Raw genomic sequence first — 23,277 nt, forward strand, 5'->3', positions numbered from 1 at the left:
TTTGAAGATCTGATGTAATTGGTACAGGGTTGCCAACCACACAACCTTTCTATCTGAGAAATGGGGATGATTCGGCGAATAAGTAGGAAAGCAAGCACAAGAGCATGTACAATAAAATCATCATGGAAAAAAAAAATCTTAAAAAAAAATCCTACAAAAACAAGATCTGGGAATGATCAAAATTCAGATTTTTTATTTCTGTATTCCTCCGAATTCAGAACTGTTGGGTGGTCTGGGTTTGCAATTTCTGTTCACATATTACTGATTAATCTTATGATCGTTAAAGCTTACCATGCCGTCATTCCCCATACATCTAATAAGGATCATCTCAAGAATGCATGATAAAATTAAGATCATGGCATTTGTTAAAGTTGGCATCAAATCATTCTTCAAAATGAGCACTGAAGATGACAGAATTCCTTCAATTTCCTTCTATCTACTCCAGAGTGTCTATAATGGCCACTGAACATAACTATACATCATCAAGAAACAAAATGGTTTCCATGTACATGCTGTTATTATCAGACCTTGAACTGAACTTGTAAGAAGTCCACAGAGCAATTCATAAATTCAAACTACACAGAATTTAATTCACTTTCAGTCTAGTCTCGAACCCCTTAGAAATTACATCATTATACTTGTACATGTATACACGACCAGTCACTGTCTCCCCCCCCCCCCCAAAAAAAAAGAAAAAAAAAGAAAAAAAGTTGTAGACCCTATGGCTGAGAGGAATGTAAGTAGGGTGATCATGGTGGAAAATTTTGATATAAAGATTTAAGAGAACAAATATGGCATCATTACTACTCCACATCAAAATTTTAATGTCGAAGAAATGTTTCTAATAATTATACAATGATTTGTTTACCTACAGCATGTTGCTATTGCCTATGGCGCTTGATTGCCCAATATCCTGTCTGTTTACATGTGTATTTAATATTTAAAGCCCATTTTAACGCAACAGTGTTAATCTAATGGCAAGCTTTCATACTGTTCTTGTGACAGATTTCTCTGAACAAAGCTGAACACATCATACGTCACTGAAGAGTCTGATGAATTTCGAAATCAAGAAATTGTTGTTACTTACTCTATGAGGCTCACACGGTACGGAGCCATATTTACATATGTTCATTGAATGTATGAATATTCAGACAGACAGCAAGATTACATATCAGATTTTTTTTTTTTTTTGCATCTTCTTAACATTGATATTTCTAATCAGAGATTATTTATGGAAGACAAATAATTTCTTCGTTTTGTGTACAGACAGTATCTACTTGTGACTCAATGATTTCTATAGTGTTTAATGGAAAGCAAATTAAATCATTCTGTAAAATTCTTATTGCCTGTCTTTAAGGCTGGTAGATACGAATTGAGTAGCAACAAATTCATCAAATTATACAGATGAAACATTTGTGTTTCTTATGCTACTCATTGTGGTTGACTCATATTTTCTTTTGAGGGGACTGATATATTCTTTGAAGGGGTATCTTACACAAAATTTGAAAAGTCTCAAAAAATTGTGTAAAAAGAGTTTGAAAGTTGACAGACAGAAATACAGATGATATAACCGAAGAACTGATTAACAATGAACAAACCTCTCTCAGACATGTGGCAAAGCAGAATGTTAGGCTATGAATTTTTAGTGGTATTATAGATTTCTGCGAAAAAGTGGTAAATACAATGTTTATCAAAAATAAAGAGGTATTATTAAACAATGACTGGAGCAAGTTCTGTATTCACAATTTTCATATGGTGTCTTCACTGTTCCAAAATATGTACAAGTGCAGCTGAGAGATCTGAACCTGCACTTTATTTCTGCATACAGACAACAGGAACAAGAAATATGATAAAATCCAGTATTTTCCTCACTGCCCTGAGCCACTCAGCGTTCTCATGAAACTGTTGTAGGCGGAGTCAAGGTCGTAGAGGAGCTGTCTGATTTGCTCTTCCGAAAGTTCGTCTGCTGCCCTCATGGCGCTCATCGTCTTCAACCTGCATCATCACATTGATTCAAATAAGTTAGGACAATTGCAAGGCTTCTGTTGACATGGAATTTGTATTTTTACAGTATTCAAAGGAAAAAAACAAGATTTTATATAATTGAATTAAAAAAGAGATCTTCAACAAATCAAGGCCCTGGTAAAAAATTGAAAGATAATCAAACAAAATGACACACAAATACACGCATTTACAGTTGGATTTTGTGTAAAAGAAATCTTTAAATACATGTACTCTATGCAAGCTGTTACACAGTTAACCTTGCCTATGTCGAATCTATTTGGACTGAAGAAATAGCTTCCACTTTTATAGAGAAAATTTGACGTATGAAGGATAAGTATGAATAGGGGTGAATATAAAGAGAAGAGGACTTCAAAAGACAAAAGACTTAGGCAATTATTCAACTTTGATAGGGGTCAACTTAAGCAAGGTTGACTTTCGGGTCAAACATTGGGAGAAATCTATGAATAATTCTTGCAGGTCAATCCTTTCATTTACATCAAATGGGACAACATGATCTTTGTTATAGTTAGCCATATAACTCAGATGTTTCTTCAACTACTTGTACACCTGGCTGTTTTCATTCCACATCCCCTTCTTCCAATGGTAAAGTGTCCTCCCAAGGGCCAAGCATTGTATACCAGGAGAAAAGGTGTGGGTGGGTGTGTAGGACTAGGATGTCAGAATACTAAATGATATTATCAAATGGTCTACACACCACACATACTAGTAGAGGTCATAACACGATCATGTGACTAACACAACAAGGATAAAAACTTGTTACATTGCCACCGGTAACATCACATCAGGTAAAATATTATAATTTTGACTGGCTGCCAAACAGGGCTCGAATGACATGTTGTGCATTTATGTCGACCATAAAGAGATGGCACAGTATTGGTGGAGATGAGAATTGGGCTTTTAACTTTTTGCGAGATACCAAGAAAACACTTATGAAATAGTACAGAGCATACCATTCTAACAGGAATTCAAAGTTTATTTGATGAAAATCGGTTTTGGAATGACTGAAACATCCAAAAACAAAATAAAACAAAGCAATCGTAATAAAAGGTGCGTTCCACACTTTATTAGAATCGCTCTGTTTTGGATATCTCAGCCACTTCAAAACCAATAAATCAACGTTGAATTCCTCATGGAATTACATGCTCTTTCATATTTGATAAGAGGTTTCTCGTTATCTCACCAAAAAATGTTAGAAACCTAAATTTAGGTCTCGACCAAAACTATAAGATCCATGCCCTGCCTACCATCGTAATACAACACTTGACAGTTCCTTGGGAGTTATACTACCCTCTTGCAAAGATATTTTCCCTAATACTGTGCACTTCAGAGAAAATATAATCTCTTGGGGAAAATATAACTCCTGCTGGGATTTCAAATGTTACATTCCATCTCTGAAAAGCCAATATCTGCACAATATCTCATTGTCATCACATACCAGTTATTGATCTTGTCCTTCCCATCGTATTCGGCGGGCAGCGACCCCATCCTGCTCATCGTCTCCATGAGTTCCCTGACCTCTGGTTCGACCTCGTCCACCGCCTTCATGTCCAGACGCAGCTTGTCCATCACTGTGATGAACAACTGAAATGGGAGGGACACGTCCACTCATTACACATTTGTTGTCATCAACAGTGATACAGTGTATTCTCGTCGTAAAGAGGTCGAATATGACAAAAAGCTCTTATATGAAGGTGATTTTGCAAACGTGCCTCACCTCTTTATATTTCTTTGGTTGTTTTTACCCTTTTTCATCCATGTTATCATGAAGTTCCCCTGAATCTGTCATCAACACTGATACATGTACTACTCATCACCACACTAAACACACCTGAATCCAAAGATGATATTAGCAAACTATAGTAAACCTCCATATTTTCACATGATTAATCTTTTGCGCTGAGTGGCTCAAAAATATATTTGCGGGTTCTTGAATTCGCGCTGCACAATTGTCAACCCATTCAAAATGTGCAGAGAAAATTGTGAAGATATTTTCACAGGTTTTAGAATTCGCGCTAGCCAAAAGAAGCATGAAATGTGGGAAATTAGAGTACCGCAAAAATTTGTACTTTTACAGTAGATTTTCAGTTGAAATTTTGCATGATTTTCATGACTGCTAGAATCAGAAAATTGAATTCATATTTAGCTATTGCAGGAACTCAATTGTAATCACATTTGGCAGCTAACTTGCATAATGTGACCAATAACAATAATGATATTAATGACAGTTTTTGCTTTTGTTAAAACTATCATCATTTCTATTCTTCACATTAGTTCATGCAACATATTGTCATTGCTGTACTTCATTTCATCATCACGATCATCACAGGTGCTCGCATTGTAGTACAAAATATCTCCCAATGCACTCTACAAATGAAGGCCTACGCAGAAAAACAAAAATCTAGATTTATCTAGATTTTATATACACTTTGATATGTTCGATAACTTTCATTTGTTGGTTGACTCTTACTTTCAGTTTGTTGCCTCTTCTTGGTACACCAGATTAGGGCTCTCTGCCTGCTCAGACTCCCCCTCCCCCCCCCCACCCCCACTCTTGCTGTTGCTATTTCACTCTTTTCTTTTCTTTATCCCTCTGTTGTTCCTCATTTTGTTTGATGCTGCCTCCCTATTCTTCCTTATCCTTCAAAAGGTTGCCCCCATGGTCCTCAGGGTCATTACTGACCCTCCTCTGCCATTTGTCTGTCCACCCTCCTTTAATCCCCCTCCCTGTACCTGTTGGGCTCCTTGCCCATGACTTCCAACCCTCCCCTTTTGTTTTCTTTGTTCTGTGTTCCTAGCCCTCCCCTGACTGTTCTTGTTGTGTGTAGTCCTTACATGTGATTGCTTTCCCTGCCTGCTTGTCATTTTGCCTCTGATGAAGATTCTGCTTGGATCGAAAGCTCAGGCCCCTTTTGACTCCATTTTACTCCATTGGCTCGCCACTATTGGATAAGCAGTTTTCAGCAGCTTTTTTTGCTACAAAAATCTTGATAACATGAAAACAGTTTTCAATTGTTGAAAACTGTACATTCTGATGTAGGAACACAAAGACATTACATGCTGGTTCGACTTACTGAAACAATCTGTGCTATGCATTCACTTGTGTTCCCGTCATCCTTCTTGATTGTGATTGGTCGGTCATCCTGTATTCTTTCTATTGCTGCTGGGCAGTTCATCTATGAGCACAAGGAGAATTCAGAAATAATGTACTATACAAGTCAAAAAGCAAATGACATGATAAAGACATTTATCAAAGCCTTTTGATGGTAGGTCTCCTACAGTGTACTGTTCAGGCATCATCAGTTCAAGGGGATGGCTACATGTAGTAACTGATCAGTGGGAATCAGTGGGAATGCTGGGGAATGATTGTTCCAATCCTTGTGGGATTCATTTAAGAGTACATTATATGTCTATTGTTGTGTGATGGGGTGATCGTTAATGATCGCCCCGTCACTGTATACAGGCATGCTAACCTGGAAACATTAAACTGCACATAACTTGAATATGAGATCATTCTGAAGCAAATAATTTTCACACAACGATAGATATACATTAAATGTACTCTTAAATGAATCCCACAAGGATTGGAACAATCATCCCTAAGCGTTCCCACTGATTTCCACTGATCAGATACTAGCCATCCCCTTTAAGTCTCAACTCCATGACCAGTGGAAACAGAAGCATACCCGGTACTGTATACGCCGAATATTTCGCGAGGTGTTTATTTTCACAAATTTCACGAGGCAGGTGCTATTCGTGAAATTGAAGACACACGAAAATATTGACTCTGATCCCCATGTGGATGTGACGTATGCGTGTACATTTCTCTGTTCAGTACAGGACTCCGCGATCACGAATTTAACCATTCGCAAAATCGTCGGGGAATTCCTGATTCGCAAAAATTTAGACTAGCAAAATATATGGCGTATACAGTACTAGATTTAATCCAGATTGCATAAACTGACCAACCCATGGTGCGAGGATACATCACACTGAACTTTTCAGGCTCAGGATTAAACCTGTTGAATGGTCCTCTCAGTATTTGACTTGCTGGGTGCCATCTTGGGTATCACTTAGTAATTCAGGTACAGTCAACCTTGCCTATAAGTTGAATCTATTTGGACTGAAGAAATTAACTTCGACTTAGAGGGATTAAACTCAATAAAATATAAAGAGAAGAGGACTCCAAAAGACCTTCAACTCAGGCGATTATTTGACTTCTGTGAGGTTGACTTAAGGTTGACTGTATAAGGGAAAGCAAAATGTTATGTGCAAGATATTACTTATAGATGAAACATGATGAGGAACACACTGGGCAGCAAAATATGCAAAATGTGCCTAATGCAATGGCATGAAAAGTTTTTGGAATTGAAGTCATCCATGAATGTGGGGCCGACAACTTACCCTGTATTTCTTCATAAAGTCTTCTACTGTTGAGAATTCTCCCTTCACGTGTCTGAAGGCTGCCTTGTATTGCATGAGGAGCTTGGAACAGGACCCTGTGTATCTGCATTCAAGATAATAACACATGAAAGCAAGTATAAGAATCATGTTTCAGTACATTTTGCAGTGATGAGGGTGTAAACTGTAAAATCAGAAATATCTGCAGCATGATATCTTCACAAACTGCCACTGGCATTCTATTTATTTACATAACATTATGGTGTTGACAAGAACTTTTGCGGGCATCTTAATAACTTTGAGAATCTTGGCTCCAGCAAAATTAGAATACATGCCAAAATTTCTGGTTTTACAGTACATTGTATAATGTAGCAACTAACAAAGTACAAAAACAACAACAAAAAACACTAAAGCAAAAAAAAAAACAACAACAAAATCAACGAACCAAAAAACCAAAAAAAAAAACCCCCCAAAACCCATAAAACAAAAACAAAACCCAAACAAACAAACAAGCAAACAAAAACAAAACAAAACCATCTACCATGGACCATTCTTAAATCGGCTGATGTTGTACAATCCTTCATGCAAATATTCGCCACTGTGATTACTTCTACAATTTGCAGAGAAATTGCAAGACCGAGTGCAGAAGAAGGATTAACAGAATAATTGCAACATAATAGTAATATCAATCAGGAGTGGCTTCCTACCAAGAGTGCACATTACATCACGCAAAGATGCTCAGTATGCATTTAGCGCTAGAGAGGAAAACACTTGACACAGAGTGACTGAGGACAATGAGAACAGTGAACAACTATGAACAGACCATACAAATGAAATAATTACAAAAGAGAAGATAATATATTCTACAAATCATACATGTAGACATATCTACATGTAGGTAGGTATTCATGAGCTACAGTATACTTCAATATTTAGCAACACCTCGGTAAGGTTTGCGTTTACGACTTACTCTTTGGCTGGTACTGCATCTCTGATATATGCCTTCTCCAGCCACTCCAAAGTATTGATGACAGCAAACAGCTCCGCCATGTTGTCATATTTCTCTCTTTCTCTCACATTTCGAAACAGCTTCACCTCCTGCCAAACAAACAATGAGATATACAATGTATAAAAAACAACAACAAAAAAACCCCATCCATTATCTCTCTGTGATTATCTTTACAGTTTTGTTCAGTATCAAAGTCCATGTCAAAAATGCGAAAAACATACATTTATTTGTAGACTGGTGACTGAATTACAAACTTTGGGATAACATCATACAGAGGCTCTTTGTTCCAAAATATGTGTAATATTGTATGTATGAATGTATAGTTTACTCCTTTTTTAACAAATCCTTTGAAAATACTGATCATGGGTGGTTGGGAAAGGCTTCATTATTCACAGAATATTTCCATGCAATGACATCAACAGTTTCAGAATGATTCAATGACTAAATTTAAGAAATTCAATTCAATTAATAAATTCGTAAATACTGCTCATTGAAAGTAAAACAGATCTTAATTCACTTGATCCTTGGAAAGTCTTCAGATTACTAGACTTCAATAAATGTAGTAAAGTAGTAGCATTCAAGTAAGCACTATGTTTGCAAAAGCCATACAAGATGAAACATGAGATGAATATGACTCTCATATACAGTGTATTTAAGATAAGAGCTCTAAACTCTTCATAGACAAATTATTACACTCTTACCTCATACAGTTCTGGCCGATGGCTTGGGGCTGCACCTGGAAAGAAGAAAAGGGAAAATGTCTTGTAAATTTGAAGACACTTGACTGACTGAAATTATACCTTGTCATAAAATAACAGGCACAACACACACACACAAAGTTTCTTTTATTTTATGGCAACTGAATATAAACTGAATATTACATTTAGAATTTCTTTGATTTCATCATTAATTTAAAGAAATAATAATAACAAAGTGTAAATTCATAGCCATGATATTGGCATGAACATGTGATGTAATTTACTATTTAGCATAGAATCTAGAGCCGTCAGTAGAGGAACCTTTGTACTTTCATGCATACAGAATTTGTCTACACAACTTTACATGTAATTCAAGTACAAAATTTTATACAGGGGAGTGAGTGCCGATACAGGTACAGTTAGCCGTAGGCCTCGATCGTGACCGCACTCCATTATACTATGGCAGTTTTATCACAGTATTAGGCCTAATGCACTTGTCAATTGTAGTCCCGGCCCATGGGTACCCGGGGATGGCCGGGACTTGCAACCAAGTTGAGTGGGGATTTCAGCATTTTTTTCGCCCGGGTGGGTCACCGGGCTTTGTAGGGGGAAATTCACTTAATTTGCCCCGGTGGGCCGGGGATGTACCGGGGTGTTGTCGCGGGAAATTCAATTATTTTGCCCCGGTGGGTAGGGGAATGGGGCGGGCAGTGTCGGGGAAGATTCACTTATTTTGCCCCGGTGGGTGGGGAATAAACCGGGGCTTGTCAGGGGAAATTCGCTCCAACCAAATGGCAGGCATTTGGGGCAGGAATTTTCGCCGGGATTGAGCCAGATTCTGCTTGAGAGTTGACCATGACTTCTACCATTTCCAGTACGGTAATGTGACCATGAATTATTTCGCTTGACTAACAATTCCCCGCTATTGAGGACTTGGTAACATTGCCCAAAAGTCGCGTAAACGCATGAATCACGTAAGAAAATAGAGCCTAGCGCGATTTGCGCATTTCATGCATTTTTCTGACGTGGAACCTTCGATCGTATTGTCCGCGGATGTGCGCCGGATCGGCGCTTTACACGATTCCATGCGCAAAAGTTGCGTAATCGCATAAATCATGTAAGAAATTTGGTTTTGCGTGCTTGGCCGTCGAGAATTTGACCATTTTTGCTGATTTACGCAATGAAAAATCACCGATGAATTGCGCAAGAACTACGGAAAGATCACGCAAGAACTACGGAAAGATCATGCAAAAATATAGCGCCACAATCATACGTGAGTTGTTATAATAGTGATACATTAGTGATTCATCGATCAGTATTTCGTAAGTATTACATGCGTTTATGTGCGTGTTCTGTTAGAGATACATAGGCCTACGCCAATATTTTTTTTCAGTGATTTTCAGTGATACATAGGTGTTACAAGCGCAAAACATGCGTCATTATTTATGTCTGCTAATCGTCAGTGGAGAGTCGTTGGTGAACGCGATAGCGGCAACATTTTCGCGAACAATCGCTGATATTCCACGCATATTTCGCACATTGTTCACGTAAGAACCACGCAAACTATGCAAAAATTACGTAAAACAGCGCAATAATGCGTAAACTTTTACGCGAAGCCGAGTTTTGAGCTCCTCCAAACCCGGAATTGCGTAAAGTGCCGATCCGGCGCACATCGGCTGACAATGTACGTAATTTTTGCGTAGTTTGCGTTGGTCTTACGCGAAAAACGCGCGAAATATGCGTGGAATAATATATCATATAATTCATTGTGATGAAGCGCAGATTATGCATGATTTTCCGTGGACCTCAGTCATCGCGCACAACCACGAATTTGCCCTTTATGGGGCCTTTATTGCCTGCCTATGCGCTGAAAGTGCGTGGTTTAGTGATTTTTGAGTGATATTTCCACAATTCATCGGTGATTTTCATCGCGTAAATCAGCGAAAATTCTCAACGGACAAGCACGCACTTCTTGCGTGATTCATGCAAACTTACGCGACTTTTGGGCAGTGTGACCGGGCCTTGAGGGTCGGGACTTGGCCGGGGATTTCTATGCAAATATACCCGGCTTGTCGGGGACTTGGCCGGGGATTTCGGCACAAATATTGCCCGGACTGTCAGGGAATTGGCCGGAGATTTCAACTTCAATTTTGCCCGGCCTGCCGGGGACTTAGCGGGGGATTTCCGTGAAAATTTTGCCCGACCGGTCGGAGACTTCACTTGGCCGGGACTTGGCTGGGTGGTGTAACATCCCAAAATTGCAAGTGTGATGCAAGTTCCGGCCATCCCCGGGTACCCAGGGGCCGGGACTACAATTGACAAGTGCATAACGTTAGAGTTAATATGGAGTAGCCTTAGCGCAGCACGGACTAGAGCCTAGACTAGAGTAAAATATCCTGTTTGCGGCAGTTTAAGCATTATTAAGGGTTTTTCCAACTTGTAAACAAATCAGGCAAATTATTTTCAACCATTTCATATATCATAGACAAGATTATTCATTAACGCAATTGTTTTCGTAAAAGAAATTAACCATTGACCAACGCAGTTTTCATGATTTACCAGGGAAAAACCCGGCACAATTTTCGCCGATAAGGGCGATATGCGACGTAGTATTTCTGCTTGCGGCACGATGTACAATCCCTATGCAATACGCGCGTGCTCCGCGATCTTTAGCTGAAACGCCTTCACATGTCTCGCGAACATTGCGTAAGCGCCAATTCCCACTGCGAAAGCACGTGAAAATAGCGTGCGCACATGCATTGGCCGCAAACAAGATCGCAATTCTGGCGGTGTTGTTGATGTCTTTCTCGTGTTTTTCCCGTTTTTTTTCGATGGTAACATCCACTTTCCGAAAAAAATGGCGACCCACATCGGCTCGCGAAAGTTCTATTTTACGTGAGGATGTGTTTTCAAAATCCATGAACATCGAAAAAACGACAAAAAATCCAGTTTCTTGGACCATTGTTTCTTAACTGTTATGTTAAGAAGTACCGAAAATTTCATTTTGGATGCGATATGTTGTCATTTCGGTGAGAAAATTTCACTTTCGTCAGAGATTGTGCCCATTTTATCGGTTGGTTTTTGTTGATTGCTAGTGTGTTAGTATATGTGTAGTGTGCATGTAACAGTGCAGTGCTGTATTTAGCGGTATATTACCGTGTATGTTGTACCTGCCGCGAACGGCTGCACGGTCGCTTACTGACGCAGTTACTCTACAGTATACCCATATGTGACCCGCTACAACAAAATGATCCTAAAGTCGGGCGAGGTCGATTATTCGAAAATTGCATGACACAATTCCCTAATCTTTCTGCTTTAAATTGATATATAACACATCTTACAAAGATAATCGGCTGCGGAGATATCGATGTTTAAAAGAGAGCATGTCGAGACGTCTGGGAAATCACTGTTTCGAGAAAAGCGCCCTAAAAGTTCTCCTTGCGATGCAATCGCGACCAAGGGACACGCAAGTCAGTATTCACCTCCGGACAATAGAAGGTAAGCCCTAGCAACCCCCACAATGCTCATTCAAACACAGCGTCGGCGGTCTCCTCACCGACCAATCAGTGACCAGGATTCCAGGAGAAGCGGCTGGGCATAGGCGCACCCGCCACCACGCACCAGTGGACTGGGGAGTGTGCGAGCTTCACACTTCGGTTAGCGGCAAGCAGCAAACTGACCAATGAGATCACTCTGGTCGTTGTTAGGGGCGGAGCCTATCTGTGGCGCTCAATCCAAATGTTCGAACCAGTTTCTGCTTCGTTGAAACGCCAAAAAACATGGCCCAGAAAAACGCTATTTTTTGGTCTTTCCTTTCATCATTTTGCTTCAAAATTTCGACAGATGATAGAAGACATGTCAGACTCTAATAATATGTCAAATTCAGAAAATCGTAAGTTTTGACCAATTTTGATGCTCTGACTTCAAACTCGATTTTCACGTCTTTGACTGTGCGCGACTTTAGGACCATTTTGTTGTAGCGGGTCACATATAGATGAGCAGAGTTTTGTACACTAGCAAAAATTACAAGGTGTGGGACTGAACTAATGGGCCCGCACATTAACGTTACAACAGACCATCTCATTGTTACTGATATTTTAGACGAAAGAAACCAACTCACTTGAATTCTGTGTAACCGGTACTCCTGCAAACATATTTTTGCCGCTTTTCTTTGGTTTGGGTGAATCAAAAACAAAACTTGCTCGAATTTGTCTGCTGGTTTGGTCTTCTGATTCTCATAAAACGTAGACCAGTTTCGTCGATGACGTCATTTGTAAAAACTGAGAGCGCAACTACAATTTAACTAACCTCATGTGACAGCTTTCATCTTTATTTTTGTCAATATAATTGCTTTTTATTACAAATATACTCTTCAAATCAAATTCAATGTTTTAACAGTAAATTAATTTTAATTTTTTTCAATTTTATTTTCAATTGCGTCATTTTTATAGAAAATATTTTTAAAAATATCTTATACTGACTGGAATACATTCTAGCATTTATTAGCATAAACTTGTATACAAGCGAGTCATGGATACATCAACCTGAGGTGAGAACCTGTTTGTAACTTAGATTTTGCTAAGATGGTCTAACGTTAGATCTATTAATTTGTAACTTTTTTTTTTCTTTTAACTGTTAGCTGCAAACTATATGTGCAATCCCTTGGCAAACGTCATCACTATTGTTAGACCCTCTCCATGTAATCATACTAGTCTATTACCGCAGCAGCGACCCCATACGGACAAATACGTACCGTAAAGGGGTCGCACAGCAAACCTATACCTGTCACGGAAGCACCTGATATGGCTAAGCATTTATGTGACCAGAGACCAAAATAGAGGGTTTTATACTGAAATCAGTAGCCTTACTCTTAGATAAGATACTTACAATCACGGCAGGCGAAGTCGATTTACAATATGATCTGTTTTGAGAGCCCTGTGAAAGAGTTTATCCGAGGTTTTTATAGTCCTACCGCATTTCGTATTGTAGTACGACTTACACAGCGCATGCGCTAATATGGATAAAACGTAGCACATACTGTAATACGCAATGTATGCGTGTGGAAAAAAAAAAACGGACAGCTCGCTGAGAACTGAAATGAATATTCATGAGACGTAACAAATAGAATGCATGCTGGGCGATGATTTACTATCGGGCCTACCGGCACTTATTTATTTCGTTTTTAAAGCACATTTCGAATGTGTGGTTCATTATTTATTTGCAATAAAGGAAGTGCACACATAATGAACATCTGGAGATGTGAAGGATTAAGAAAATAACAGGTGATTTTCATGATAGAGGGTATGTTTTTTTTTTTTCCCCCAGTCTGCAGAGGCAATGTCCCAGATGTCTCATCTATAGATCAAGTTTCCTTTCACACTGTACATTATAGTTTTAATGTTGTACATTCACAATGGGCTCCACTCACAAGCTCTGCTTCTTGGGGACTCATATTCATTTTTGCTTCATGTTTATTTTCTACTGTGATTTGAATTGAATACACTTCTGTTACATACATGTTTTGTTTATTTCCAATAGTTGAGAATTGTTTGATTATTTATTGAGAGACCTTTTTTTTTTCAAAGACTTACTACCGTATGAGAGGAGATCCTTCCTGTCTTTCTTTTTCTGTCAGGCTTGTCACTTTCTGTTTGATTGTGTGTATGTGTGTGTGTGTGTCCGCGTGCGTGTGTGTTTCATAATTATTGTGTGTAACAAGTTGGAAGAATTGGAAGCTAAATTTCTATGTACTGTGACATACAGATCAATAAAATTGACTCTTGAGTATTCATTCATTTTCATTCATTCATTCATTCATTCATAGCAATGGGACAAGAAGTGTCTTCTGAAAATTTTTGAAATTTCAAATGTCATAACTTCCTTATTTTTTATCCGATTTTATCATTTTTGCACTGTTCTGCTGGATTTTTTTTTTTTATCATTGTCGTGAAATTGATAACATTTTAGATTGGCTTTCATCTTAAAGGCATAATGGATAGGTTGATGAAAAACTAGAAATTAACCCTTTCAGATCCATCCACATGGTCATTGGGATTGTATTCCATTGCTCCCCATGGCTTTTTTTTTTTTTTTTTTTTTTTGGATGTTGTCTTGCTTGATCAATACCCTTTTAAGCCTTATACGTGTATGTACAATACTGCTGAAATGCATGCCGGTATTCCCCAACGCGTTTACATCGTTCGTTTGCTCGCGATCGGCGGTCATGCCATCAGACAAGGAGTATGTATTCGTAGGGGCGCACGCATTTCTGTGGTCATTTCACTCATGCCTTTTTTTAACCCATGATCTGATCCCGGCTTTGCAGCAGCGTGGCAGATGACATGTTAGAACGAGTTTACTTGTGCAGATTTTTAGAAAAATTGAAAAAATTACAGCAGTATAAAGATCTGATTGCGTTTGTTTTCATTTCATTCCTTCAGAATGGTCTCATAATGAAGATAGGCACAAAAGGGATAACGAAATTTGTCCTGTTGTGTACCTTTTAAGAACGCATGCACAAAATGTGACGAGAAAAAAATTTAAAAAAAAAATCATAAAATCATCGCAGTTCCGTTGAAATTTGCGGAAACAGTAGGCGCGAAAAGGATCTTGAATTCGGTCCTGCATGCCATGTTGGTTACCAAAAACGCATGCACAAATGTGAAGAAATTATCGGGAAAAAAAAAACTACTTTCAATCCTTCTTGTGCGTGCATCACAACAGATTACAGCCGAAAGAATTCACGAAATCATCGCAATCTTGCTGAAATCTGAGGTATAGAAATAGGCGCAAAAAAATCGTGATATTCGAATAGTGCGAAGAGATTATTGGGGGAAAAATAAAAGACACATTTTCAACCCCTTCTGGTGGTGCATCATAAAGATTACAGCCGAATATCAAATCATGGCAATCCCGTTGAAATATAGGCGCAAGAAGGATATCGAATTCGGCCCTGAATACTGTCTTTCAAAAAACGCATGAATAATTCCGAAGAGATTTTCGGGAGAAAAATAAAGAATGTTTTTTCAACCCTTCTGGTGTGTGCATTACAAAAGATTAGAGCCGAAATAATTCATAAAATCATCGCGGTGCCGTTAAAGTTTGAGGAGACAATATAGGCGCAAAACGAATCATAAATTCGGCCGTGGATACCTTCTAATCCGAGAGGACGCGCATTTACGAAATGGGAGAGATTATCGGTAAAAAGTATAAAAGGACACATTTTCAACCCCTTTTGGTGTGTGCAAAGTAAAAGATTACAGCTGTAGGAATTCATGAAATCGTCACAATCCCGCTGATATTAAATTGATAGGCGCAAACAGGATCATGAATTCGGCCGTGTTATGATCTTTCAAGAACGCATTTACGAAATTCGAAGATTTTATCGGGGAAAAATAAAGAACACATTTTCAACCCCTCTTGGCACGTGAATCATTAAGATTATAGCCGAATAATAATCCATGAAATCATGGCAGTCCCGTTGAAATTTGAGAAACAATAGGCGCAAAAAGGATCGTGAATTTGGCCCTGCATGCTGTGTATCTTTCAAAAACGCATTATACCGCATGCAGAAATTCGGGAGAAAAATAAGACACATTTTAAACCTCTTTTGGCGCGTGCATTATAAAAATTACAGCCAAAATGATTCATGAAATCATCACAATCCCGTTGAAGTTTGAGGAGAACAAGAGGTGCAAAAAGAATCATGAATTCGGGCGTATCATTTCTTCTAATCCGAGAGGACGCATTTACGAAATGCGAAAAGATTATCGGAGCAAAATACAGGGCGCATTGTCAACCATTCTGGTGTGTTCATCACAACAGATTACATCCGAACAGTGATCCGAAGTAAAGTTCATAAAATCGTCACAATCCCGCTGATGAGGTAGAAATAAGCGCAAAAAGGATCGTGAATTCGACCCTGATGCCGTATGCTGCCGTATATACCTTTCAAGAGCGCATGCACAAATGCGAACAGATTATCGGGAGAAAAATAAAGAACCCCTTCTGGCACATGCATCAGAAAATACTATACAGCAAAACTAATTCATATAATCATTACAATCCAGCTGAGCACCAAAAATGTGAAAAGCGCAGCAACTTAAGTAACGCGTGTTCTACGTGCGCCGATGTTGACAGAAAGTCACAAACGCATTTGATACAATCTGATTTTGTTCATAATCATTTAACACTTTAATTCACAAACATTCAATTCTTTTAAAATGGTTCTATACACGAAGAAGAGATAGGAGTACAAAGCATCACAAATTCGACCCTACAGTGTACTTTCAAGAACGCATACTTGTGAGATACGGGAAGAAATTTTCGGAGGAAAGTTAAAAACCGCATTTCAGTCCCTTCTTTTTTTTTTTTTTTACTCCCTTTTCGTATCAACAAATCAATTCACAAATGATTCCTTTTTGTTCCTTCTCAAGGAAATGATCCATAAACAAGGCACTTGAGTTTACCAAATATTTATTTGCAAAATGTATTTTCTTTTTTTTTTTGGGGGGGGGGGGTAATATTATTGTCGACAAAAACATGAAAATAAATTTGCAAGCCAGTTAATGCTTTTTCAGGTTGTTGTTGACCAGTAAATTTTCTGTTCCGACCAGTACAAAAATGGGGAGGAAAAATGGATATTTACTGATCCGACAGAGACAGGTTGGACCGGCAAAAAAAAAAAAAAAAAAAAAAAAAAAAAAATGGGTTAGTGTGCAGCCCTGCTTTATCCAACTTCCAAGATTTGGTGATGAAACCAAAGCAAGCACTCTTGCCAAACTCAGTTGGCAACATTAGGAAGGTGTCATTCTGTTTCACTGCGTTCTCGATAATTTCTATTTGCTCCACTTTGAACTTAATTCTTTTTACATCCTCCTCTACTTCACTTAGAGCATCTTTGAACTCCATGATACCTATGGTATTGGTACGAACAGGTGTCCTTTATTAAATGAGACCGAGAACCAAATACGAGCAACATTGTACATATGGCAGATGACGTAAAATATGAATATTCATTTGCGCATGCGCAGATCAGTATATTTACGTGATACGTTCAAGACGGCGAACGGACAGTATCTCGAGTAGACGGTCTCAAAGATGACTATTTATCTTGTTTTCGGAGGTAATGGTGAGAAATACATAGTCGTTTCTATTGTTCAACAATAATGGTTTTATATCATGTGGCTATTTGTTGCGAATCCAAGTGTCCTTTTGAGCGGTGAGTTGTTTACGTGTTGCAGTGCATTTGAGTGCTTCCTAAAATTGCATGGGTTGCTTCGGGGCGCTGTTACTGTGTTACAGCGCCCCGCGACGGGGTTAACTAGTCTATAGGTCCATGATCAAGATGTAGAATCTATGTGTGTAGTAATGTAAATTGCTGTAGATTCTACGTTGTGTCGTACCGCACTGCCATAAGCTAAAGAGTATTGCCGGGGAGGCCGGAGGTGGGATATTCTCTTCCCACCTCTAGATCCCTGGTGTTGCGCTCAATAGTGAGTATAACGTTTAAATAAACGGTATATGCATGAAGAGGTAGAACACTGTTCTGAATTCTAACTAACGTTGCGCTGCTAGGTTCTAGACCTTTCACACTGTCTAGTCATTTGCTACTGCTAGTGTCTAGTAGTAGTACACATCATGATCATGATGTAGATCTTGAACCTTGATGAGATAATCCCTGATGCTGGTGGATATATGAAGCAGGTCTTTCCGAACTAAACTACCGTTAGGTATGGTACCAGGTACTGTAAAAGTAGATATTTTTGCGCGACTAATTTTTCGCGCTTGGCCGGGTGAGAAGAGTTTCGCGTGTTTTTAATTCCGCGGAATCAAGACATCACGTACAGGAACATATGGCAAGCAAAAATATTCGCGTGCTTTATTTTCACGAAAATTTCCACTTTTACAGTACTGTCGAAATATGACATGGCATAAACCCCATTGGCCATGCCAATGCAATATTACCATGTCTGCATAATGTCAGGGTTTTTTTTTTTCAAAATATAGAAATAGATAACAATTATGTAATAGCTAGACATTGACTGGCAGCAATACCTTCAGAAATCAACATCTTTTACAATACAAAGGGGCATGATTCCCGCTTCAGAACACCATTATGCACCAATCTGGTGTAGATCTATGAATACAGTTGTAGCTCATCATTCTTCCCCAGAACTTCCAGAGCAGAGACTGGAACCATCTACCAGCAGACCTGGCTGACTCACCTTCCCTCGAGGCATTTAAGTCCTTCGTGAGGGAGATGTAACTCAATCTCATATGAGAAATTATGGGTTTTTACGTGCACTCCATGTATATCTTTTGTAAATACACTACTTGTGGAATTTGACTGGTGGAGCACACATACGGCTGCACACTCTCACACATTACAGTGTGTAATCTTCAGGCACAAAGCTGCACCTAACGGAAGAAGAAGAGTCTAGAGACAAATAGCAAATACTGTAGTAATTGCAGGCTGTGTTAATAAGTAACATTTCACTTGTACTAGCCTGACCAGACGCAATGCGAAGCACGGCTTGATTTATAGTGTACAGCAACTGGGCTGTGTATAGCAGGGATGCCAAGTTAAAAAGTTTTATGAGTGAGATTTTCATGACTCGGCAACTCGGCGAGCGAATGTGCGCGCGAGCGAGGGTGTGGGAGGGGTTTTCTCCCCCTGTGGCCTCCCACGGTAGGGAGCTTTTTCAATTTTTAGCTCTTAATGATGCGACCAGGTGCATACTTAAGTGACTATTTTCTGCTTATTTTGAAAGGCAAAATGAAAATATACCTTCAATTACACCTATCATTTTAATCTTTTGAGCTATGCTCATTATTATAGGCCCAAGTTGCAGACTTCGCCCGATGTGTGAGAAAAATGGGTGCCATGCGTGAGATTGTGAGATGGCCCCTAAATGCTTGAGTCTCACGCAGAAATGCGTGAGACTTGGTAGCATATGTGACTCTGCACCTCAAAACAAACAAAAAAGTCGCCAGACATGAATTTTCAGTTAAGACCATATTCTGAAAGAGCAGACTTTAAGCTTTAAAATGATGTATAACTCAAATTAAATGGACTCTCCTATTAAACCTATCTAAATATTGGAAAGAAAGCACAAACTCAGGAAAAGTGTGAACTGAGAAAAGAGGCTCTGAAGTACAGTGTCTATTCAAGCGCTTAATCTTTACCAAACCATGCTGGCTGTGCGATGAATGGGACAAAAAACAGGAAGTAAACCACCAGAGTAACAACAATGAATGGATTATCAGATTAAACTGAAATTGAGCATCCCTCATTAACACATTCTGTCCATAATTAATGCCAACTTTCAATGCAGTAGCACTATCCTTTCAAAAGTTATTAGAGTTGAAAGTGAAGAGTGTGGACAAGGTTTTTCAGAAATGAAAAAGGGATTCTAAAGACACACCTAATCACACTATTCTACCAAAAATGTTCAAGATAAACTGCTAAAAAAACACACTTTCCTGGCCGTTTTATGATACCAAATTTTAACATAATGTAAAAGAAGACTCGCTCTTTCAGAAAATATGAAAAAGTCAAGTTCGGCTAGGTTGACCCATTTCACTTATTTTTAGTCCTCACGCAAAATCAGTGTGTGCGACTTTATGTTCGTTTTGAGGTGCACTGTCACATATAGAGTTATACTTATATGCATGGCCGGTGGAACGGCTTGTCAGCAGGAGAAACCCAGAAGTGGTGGAAGGGGAGAGATGAGCTGAGGACCCTTTTTTCCCCCCTTGTTGGCTCATCATGTTTCAGGTAGAAACGCTATGACAACAAAAGTCATACCTCACATTGCACTGTGGTAACATGTGATGTAGACCGTGTACAAAATGCAACACAAAATGTTTCTACATTGTATTTGCAGATATGTATTATGAGCTAGCTGTCAGACCTGTTGAGTGTTAGACCTACATTGTACTGGAGAATCATCAGTGACTGATGTCATGACGGAACTACATGAAGCAGCAGCATCGGGAGACAGCGATCACATTGAGTCGCTCCTGGCTACGGGGAAGTACGACATCAATGGACCTGACTTGGAGTGGAATTCAAGATGTCCCCTTCACTGGGCTGCCATAAGAGGTAGCTAGGAGTGATCATATTTTTCATCTTCTTCTTTTTTCATTTTTTTTTTTTCACCCTCCATGTGTGAAATCATCTTACATGGCGCCGGCGCTGTGATTTTAAAAGTGTGTGTGTGTGTGTGTGGGGTGGGGGGCAGTTTATATTTGTGATGCCACTTCCGGGTTTCATCAGCTGACAAGTCCTGAGCTCTCCCCTCCCCCCCCCCCCCCCCCACCCCCATCAGTTGCACTGGCCCTGCTACTATGCAACTAACCATCATCAGTTGAATTGTACAGTTAACCTGAGCAGTCCCAAGCCCATCTCGCTCAAGTGGAAGAATTGACTTAATTGGTGGAAGAGAAACCAGTGTCAATTCCAATGTGTCAGTCAAAATTAAGTTTTTCTCCAGTCCTTGTGGATGTAAATTAGATGAGGTTGACTCTGATTACAAAGTCCACATTCCTTGCTTAGAACTTTTGTTGTTGTTGTTGTCACTGTAACAGTTGGAATTCTTTTGTTTTGCTATGCCCTTTCTTCTTCATAATTGTGACCCGGCCGGCTGCTACAACAAAAGGATCCTAAAGTCGCTGACGGGTGAGCCGAGAAAATCGATTTTGAAGTCAGATCACCAAAATCTGTCAAAACGTTTGGATTTCTGTTTTTAACATAGTTTTGTAGTCTAATGTATCTTCTATCATCTGCCGAAATTTCGAAGCTAAATGATAAAAGGAAGGCCTGAAAATAGCATTTTTCTGGGCCATGATTGGCTCGCCCGTCAGCGACTTTAGGATCCTTATGTTGTAGCGGGTCACAATTATCTACCTTATTTTCTTGTATCCACCATGTAAACTTTCTGGGTGTGTATTCAGTCTGTATTGGCAGAGGTTGTATTAATTTGTGACTAATAGCAGACCCAGAATTTTGCTACCTTTGAGCAAATATGATTGCATTCTAAATGTGCCTTTTCTACGGTATTATATCTGTGCTGTATCTGTCACATTTTATGCAATATTTTGCAGCACTTGATAAACAAAGGATCTCATCTACATGTAATCTCCAGAGAGATGTACAACCCTTTTTGGTACTGATGGTCACTGACACTTTTTTTGACAAAGGTCACAAGATTTTGCAGCTCTAGATTTGCATCACATGAATGAACATACATGAGTGAATGATAGAATCGTAAGCAAATAAATGAATACATGTGTAGATGAATACATGAATAAATTCATTAATTATCTAATTAATTGATCTATAATTGGTACAGACACAGACAGAAGTGCATACCAAAAGGGGTCTAATGATAATGATGATAAATGATTAATTCATATTAAGCGAATGGTAGATGAATGCATGAATAATTCATTAATTATTTCTTCAATTAATTGATCTGTATTTCAATAATTGGTACAGACACATACATACATTTATACCAAAGCTAGTTTAACCATAAATAAATAATTATAAATATATTCTCTAAAAGAGAAATGTTGAAGTATTTCCTATCGTAGAAATCTTGAAAATGTTTCTATATGATTTTTGCTCAGGTCACTCAGAGAGCATCCGGCTTCTGGCCAGTTACGGGGCCAGATTGGATGCAGTGACGGACACTGGGTGGACTGCTGCCCATTTTGCCTGCGAGCAAGGAAAAATCTTGGCACTGAAGGCGCTGTACAAGTCTGGCGCCCCCATCGACCTCCAGGACAATTATGGCGACACACCACAGAGAATTGCAGAGATCTATGGATACCATGACTGCATCGCCTTTATCTCTGAGTAGGTCTTACCTGCCATGCACTCTTATGTTTCTTCTTTATTAGATGAATAGGTGATTTCATTGACTGGCAATGAATATGATACCATGAAATATTGGCCCTAACAAGTGCAATTTTCCCTGGTATATATGTTATGAAATATAGCCATCCAATGTAATTAATAATATCTATAGTCATTATCTAGAGAATTGGTGAAGGCATAATCTATGAAAAGTTTTTACTAGAACTTGAAGTAGACTCTGCACTATAGCTGTGACTTACACTTGTAGGGAGAGTTTGAGCACTTTTTAGCAAGCATTGGTGCAACAAATGGGACAAAATCTGGGGCCCGTTTCATAAAACTTGTCATCAGTGATCCCAACTGCCACATTTCTGTGACAAATTTGCTCTCAGCCAATCAGATGCAAGGATTTCAGTAGCTTGTCACATCTATGACAGTTTGTCACTGATGACAAGTTTTATGAAACGGGCCCCTGGTGTATTGTTGGATGACCACTTTTAATAATACAGTACTAGCCCATCCATAATGTGGGGAATTTAGTGTTGCATTGAATATGACTTGATATCATGTAAATCAAATGAACAAAAATTTGTTTTTAATGCACCTCTAAAATGCCTTATGTAGACAATGATGTACTTTAATATGATAAGAGGTGTAGTGCAATTATCTGCCAGTTAAAATGCAAATTTCCCCTTTACCCTTGTAGGTTGTATGTTATACTTTTGGATTGATCGACATACAATTTTGTACATTGATATCTATGAAAGTTTCTGGAAGCTTTCAGCCTTACCCACAAAATTGTGTTGAGAAAGCCACCACCATGCTTCACTCACAAGGTGCAGATATAAATCTATGTGTGCACAACATTTGTGGCAATGGAATTAATGTGGTATCTCATGTATTTCACAAATTATGCATGTTTATGATGTTACCAAAGTGAAGCGAAATGCCAGTTTCCAAATTGTGGTTGCCGCACGTTTTCGCAGGGCCTTGATCGAGCTCGCCGAGAAGAAACGTCAGGCGGAGATCGAGGCGAAGAAGGAGGCTGAGAGGCAGCGCATCGCGGAGGAAAAGGCCAAGCAGACCAAGTTCCTGAAGCAGCTGACGGAGAAGAAAGAGAAGAAAGTGGCATCGAGGTGGAAGAAAGGGAAGAGGTGATGGTGAGACTGAGGAGCTTGCATTGCACTCTGGGCATTCTCCATGGAGTGTATACTTGGGACTGTCTGCAATGTGAGATATCCATTCTACTGTGTATCGACTGCAAAGGGTTCTATGAGTGCTTC

At 39.1% G+C, this 23,277-nt stretch overlaps 2 protein-coding genes across 2 annotated transcripts; one reads left to right on the forward strand and one right to left on the reverse strand.

The window, feature by feature from the left end:
- Window positions 1–946: 946 nt before the first annotated feature.
- LOC139744343 (vacuolar protein sorting-associated protein 28 homolog) lies at window positions 947–12,385 on the reverse strand. The gene is made up of 7 exons (XM_071654784.1): window positions 12,251–12,385; window positions 8,134–8,168; window positions 7,394–7,521; window positions 6,427–6,529; window positions 5,097–5,198; window positions 3,461–3,606; window positions 947–1,995 (listed from the first exon to the last, which is right to left on the reverse strand). The coding sequence occupies exons 1-7, from the start codon at window positions 12,282–12,284 to the stop codon at window positions 1,869–1,871; spliced, it is 675 nt and encodes a 224-aa protein (XP_071510885.1). The 5' UTR covers window positions 12,285–12,385; the 3' UTR covers window positions 947–1,868.
- A 7,712-nt stretch (window positions 12,386–20,097) lies between these two features.
- LOC139744344 (ankyrin repeat domain-containing protein 66-like) lies at window positions 20,098–23,152 on the forward strand. Its single transcript, XM_071654785.1, has 3 exons — window positions 20,098–20,236; window positions 21,766–21,994; window positions 22,981–23,152. The coding sequence occupies exons 1-3, from the start codon at window positions 20,098–20,100 to the stop codon at window positions 23,150–23,152; spliced, it is 540 nt and encodes a 179-aa protein (XP_071510886.1).
- The last annotated feature ends 125 nt before the right edge of the window (window positions 23,153–23,277 follow it).

The sequence above is a fragment of the Diadema antillarum genome, unplaced genomic scaffold (genome assembly GCF_040938485.1).
Source record: "Diadema antillarum isolate AM-2024a unplaced genomic scaffold, OU_Dant_1.0 seq00001161_RagTag, whole genome shotgun sequence".
Lineage (NCBI taxonomy): Eukaryota > Metazoa > Echinodermata > Echinoidea > Diadematoida > Diadematidae > Diadema > Diadema antillarum.

Coding starts and splice junctions, on each gene's coding strand:
- LOC139744343 (XM_071654784.1), bottom strand. CDS start 12,284: ATGTTTGCAGGAGTACCGGTTACACAGAATTCAA. Junction 7,522..8,133: donor ATCGGCCAGAACTGTATGAG/GTAAGAGTGTAA, acceptor TTTGTTTGGCAG/GAGGTGAAGCTGTTTCGAAA. Junction 1,996..3,460: donor AAGGACAAGATCAATAACTG/GTATGTGATGAC, acceptor GTGATGATGCAG/GTTGAAGACGATGAGCGCCA.
- LOC139744344 (XM_071654785.1), top strand. CDS start 20,098: ATGACGGAACTACATGAAGCAGCAGCATCGGGAGACAGCGATCACATT. Junction 20,237..21,765: donor TCACTGGGCTGCCATAAGAG/GTAGCTAGGAGT, acceptor ATTTTTGCTCAG/GTCACTCAGAGAGCATCCGG. Junction 21,995..22,980: donor TGCATCGCCTTTATCTCTGA/GTAGGTCTTACC, acceptor ACGTTTTCGCAG/GGCCTTGATCGAGCTCGCCG.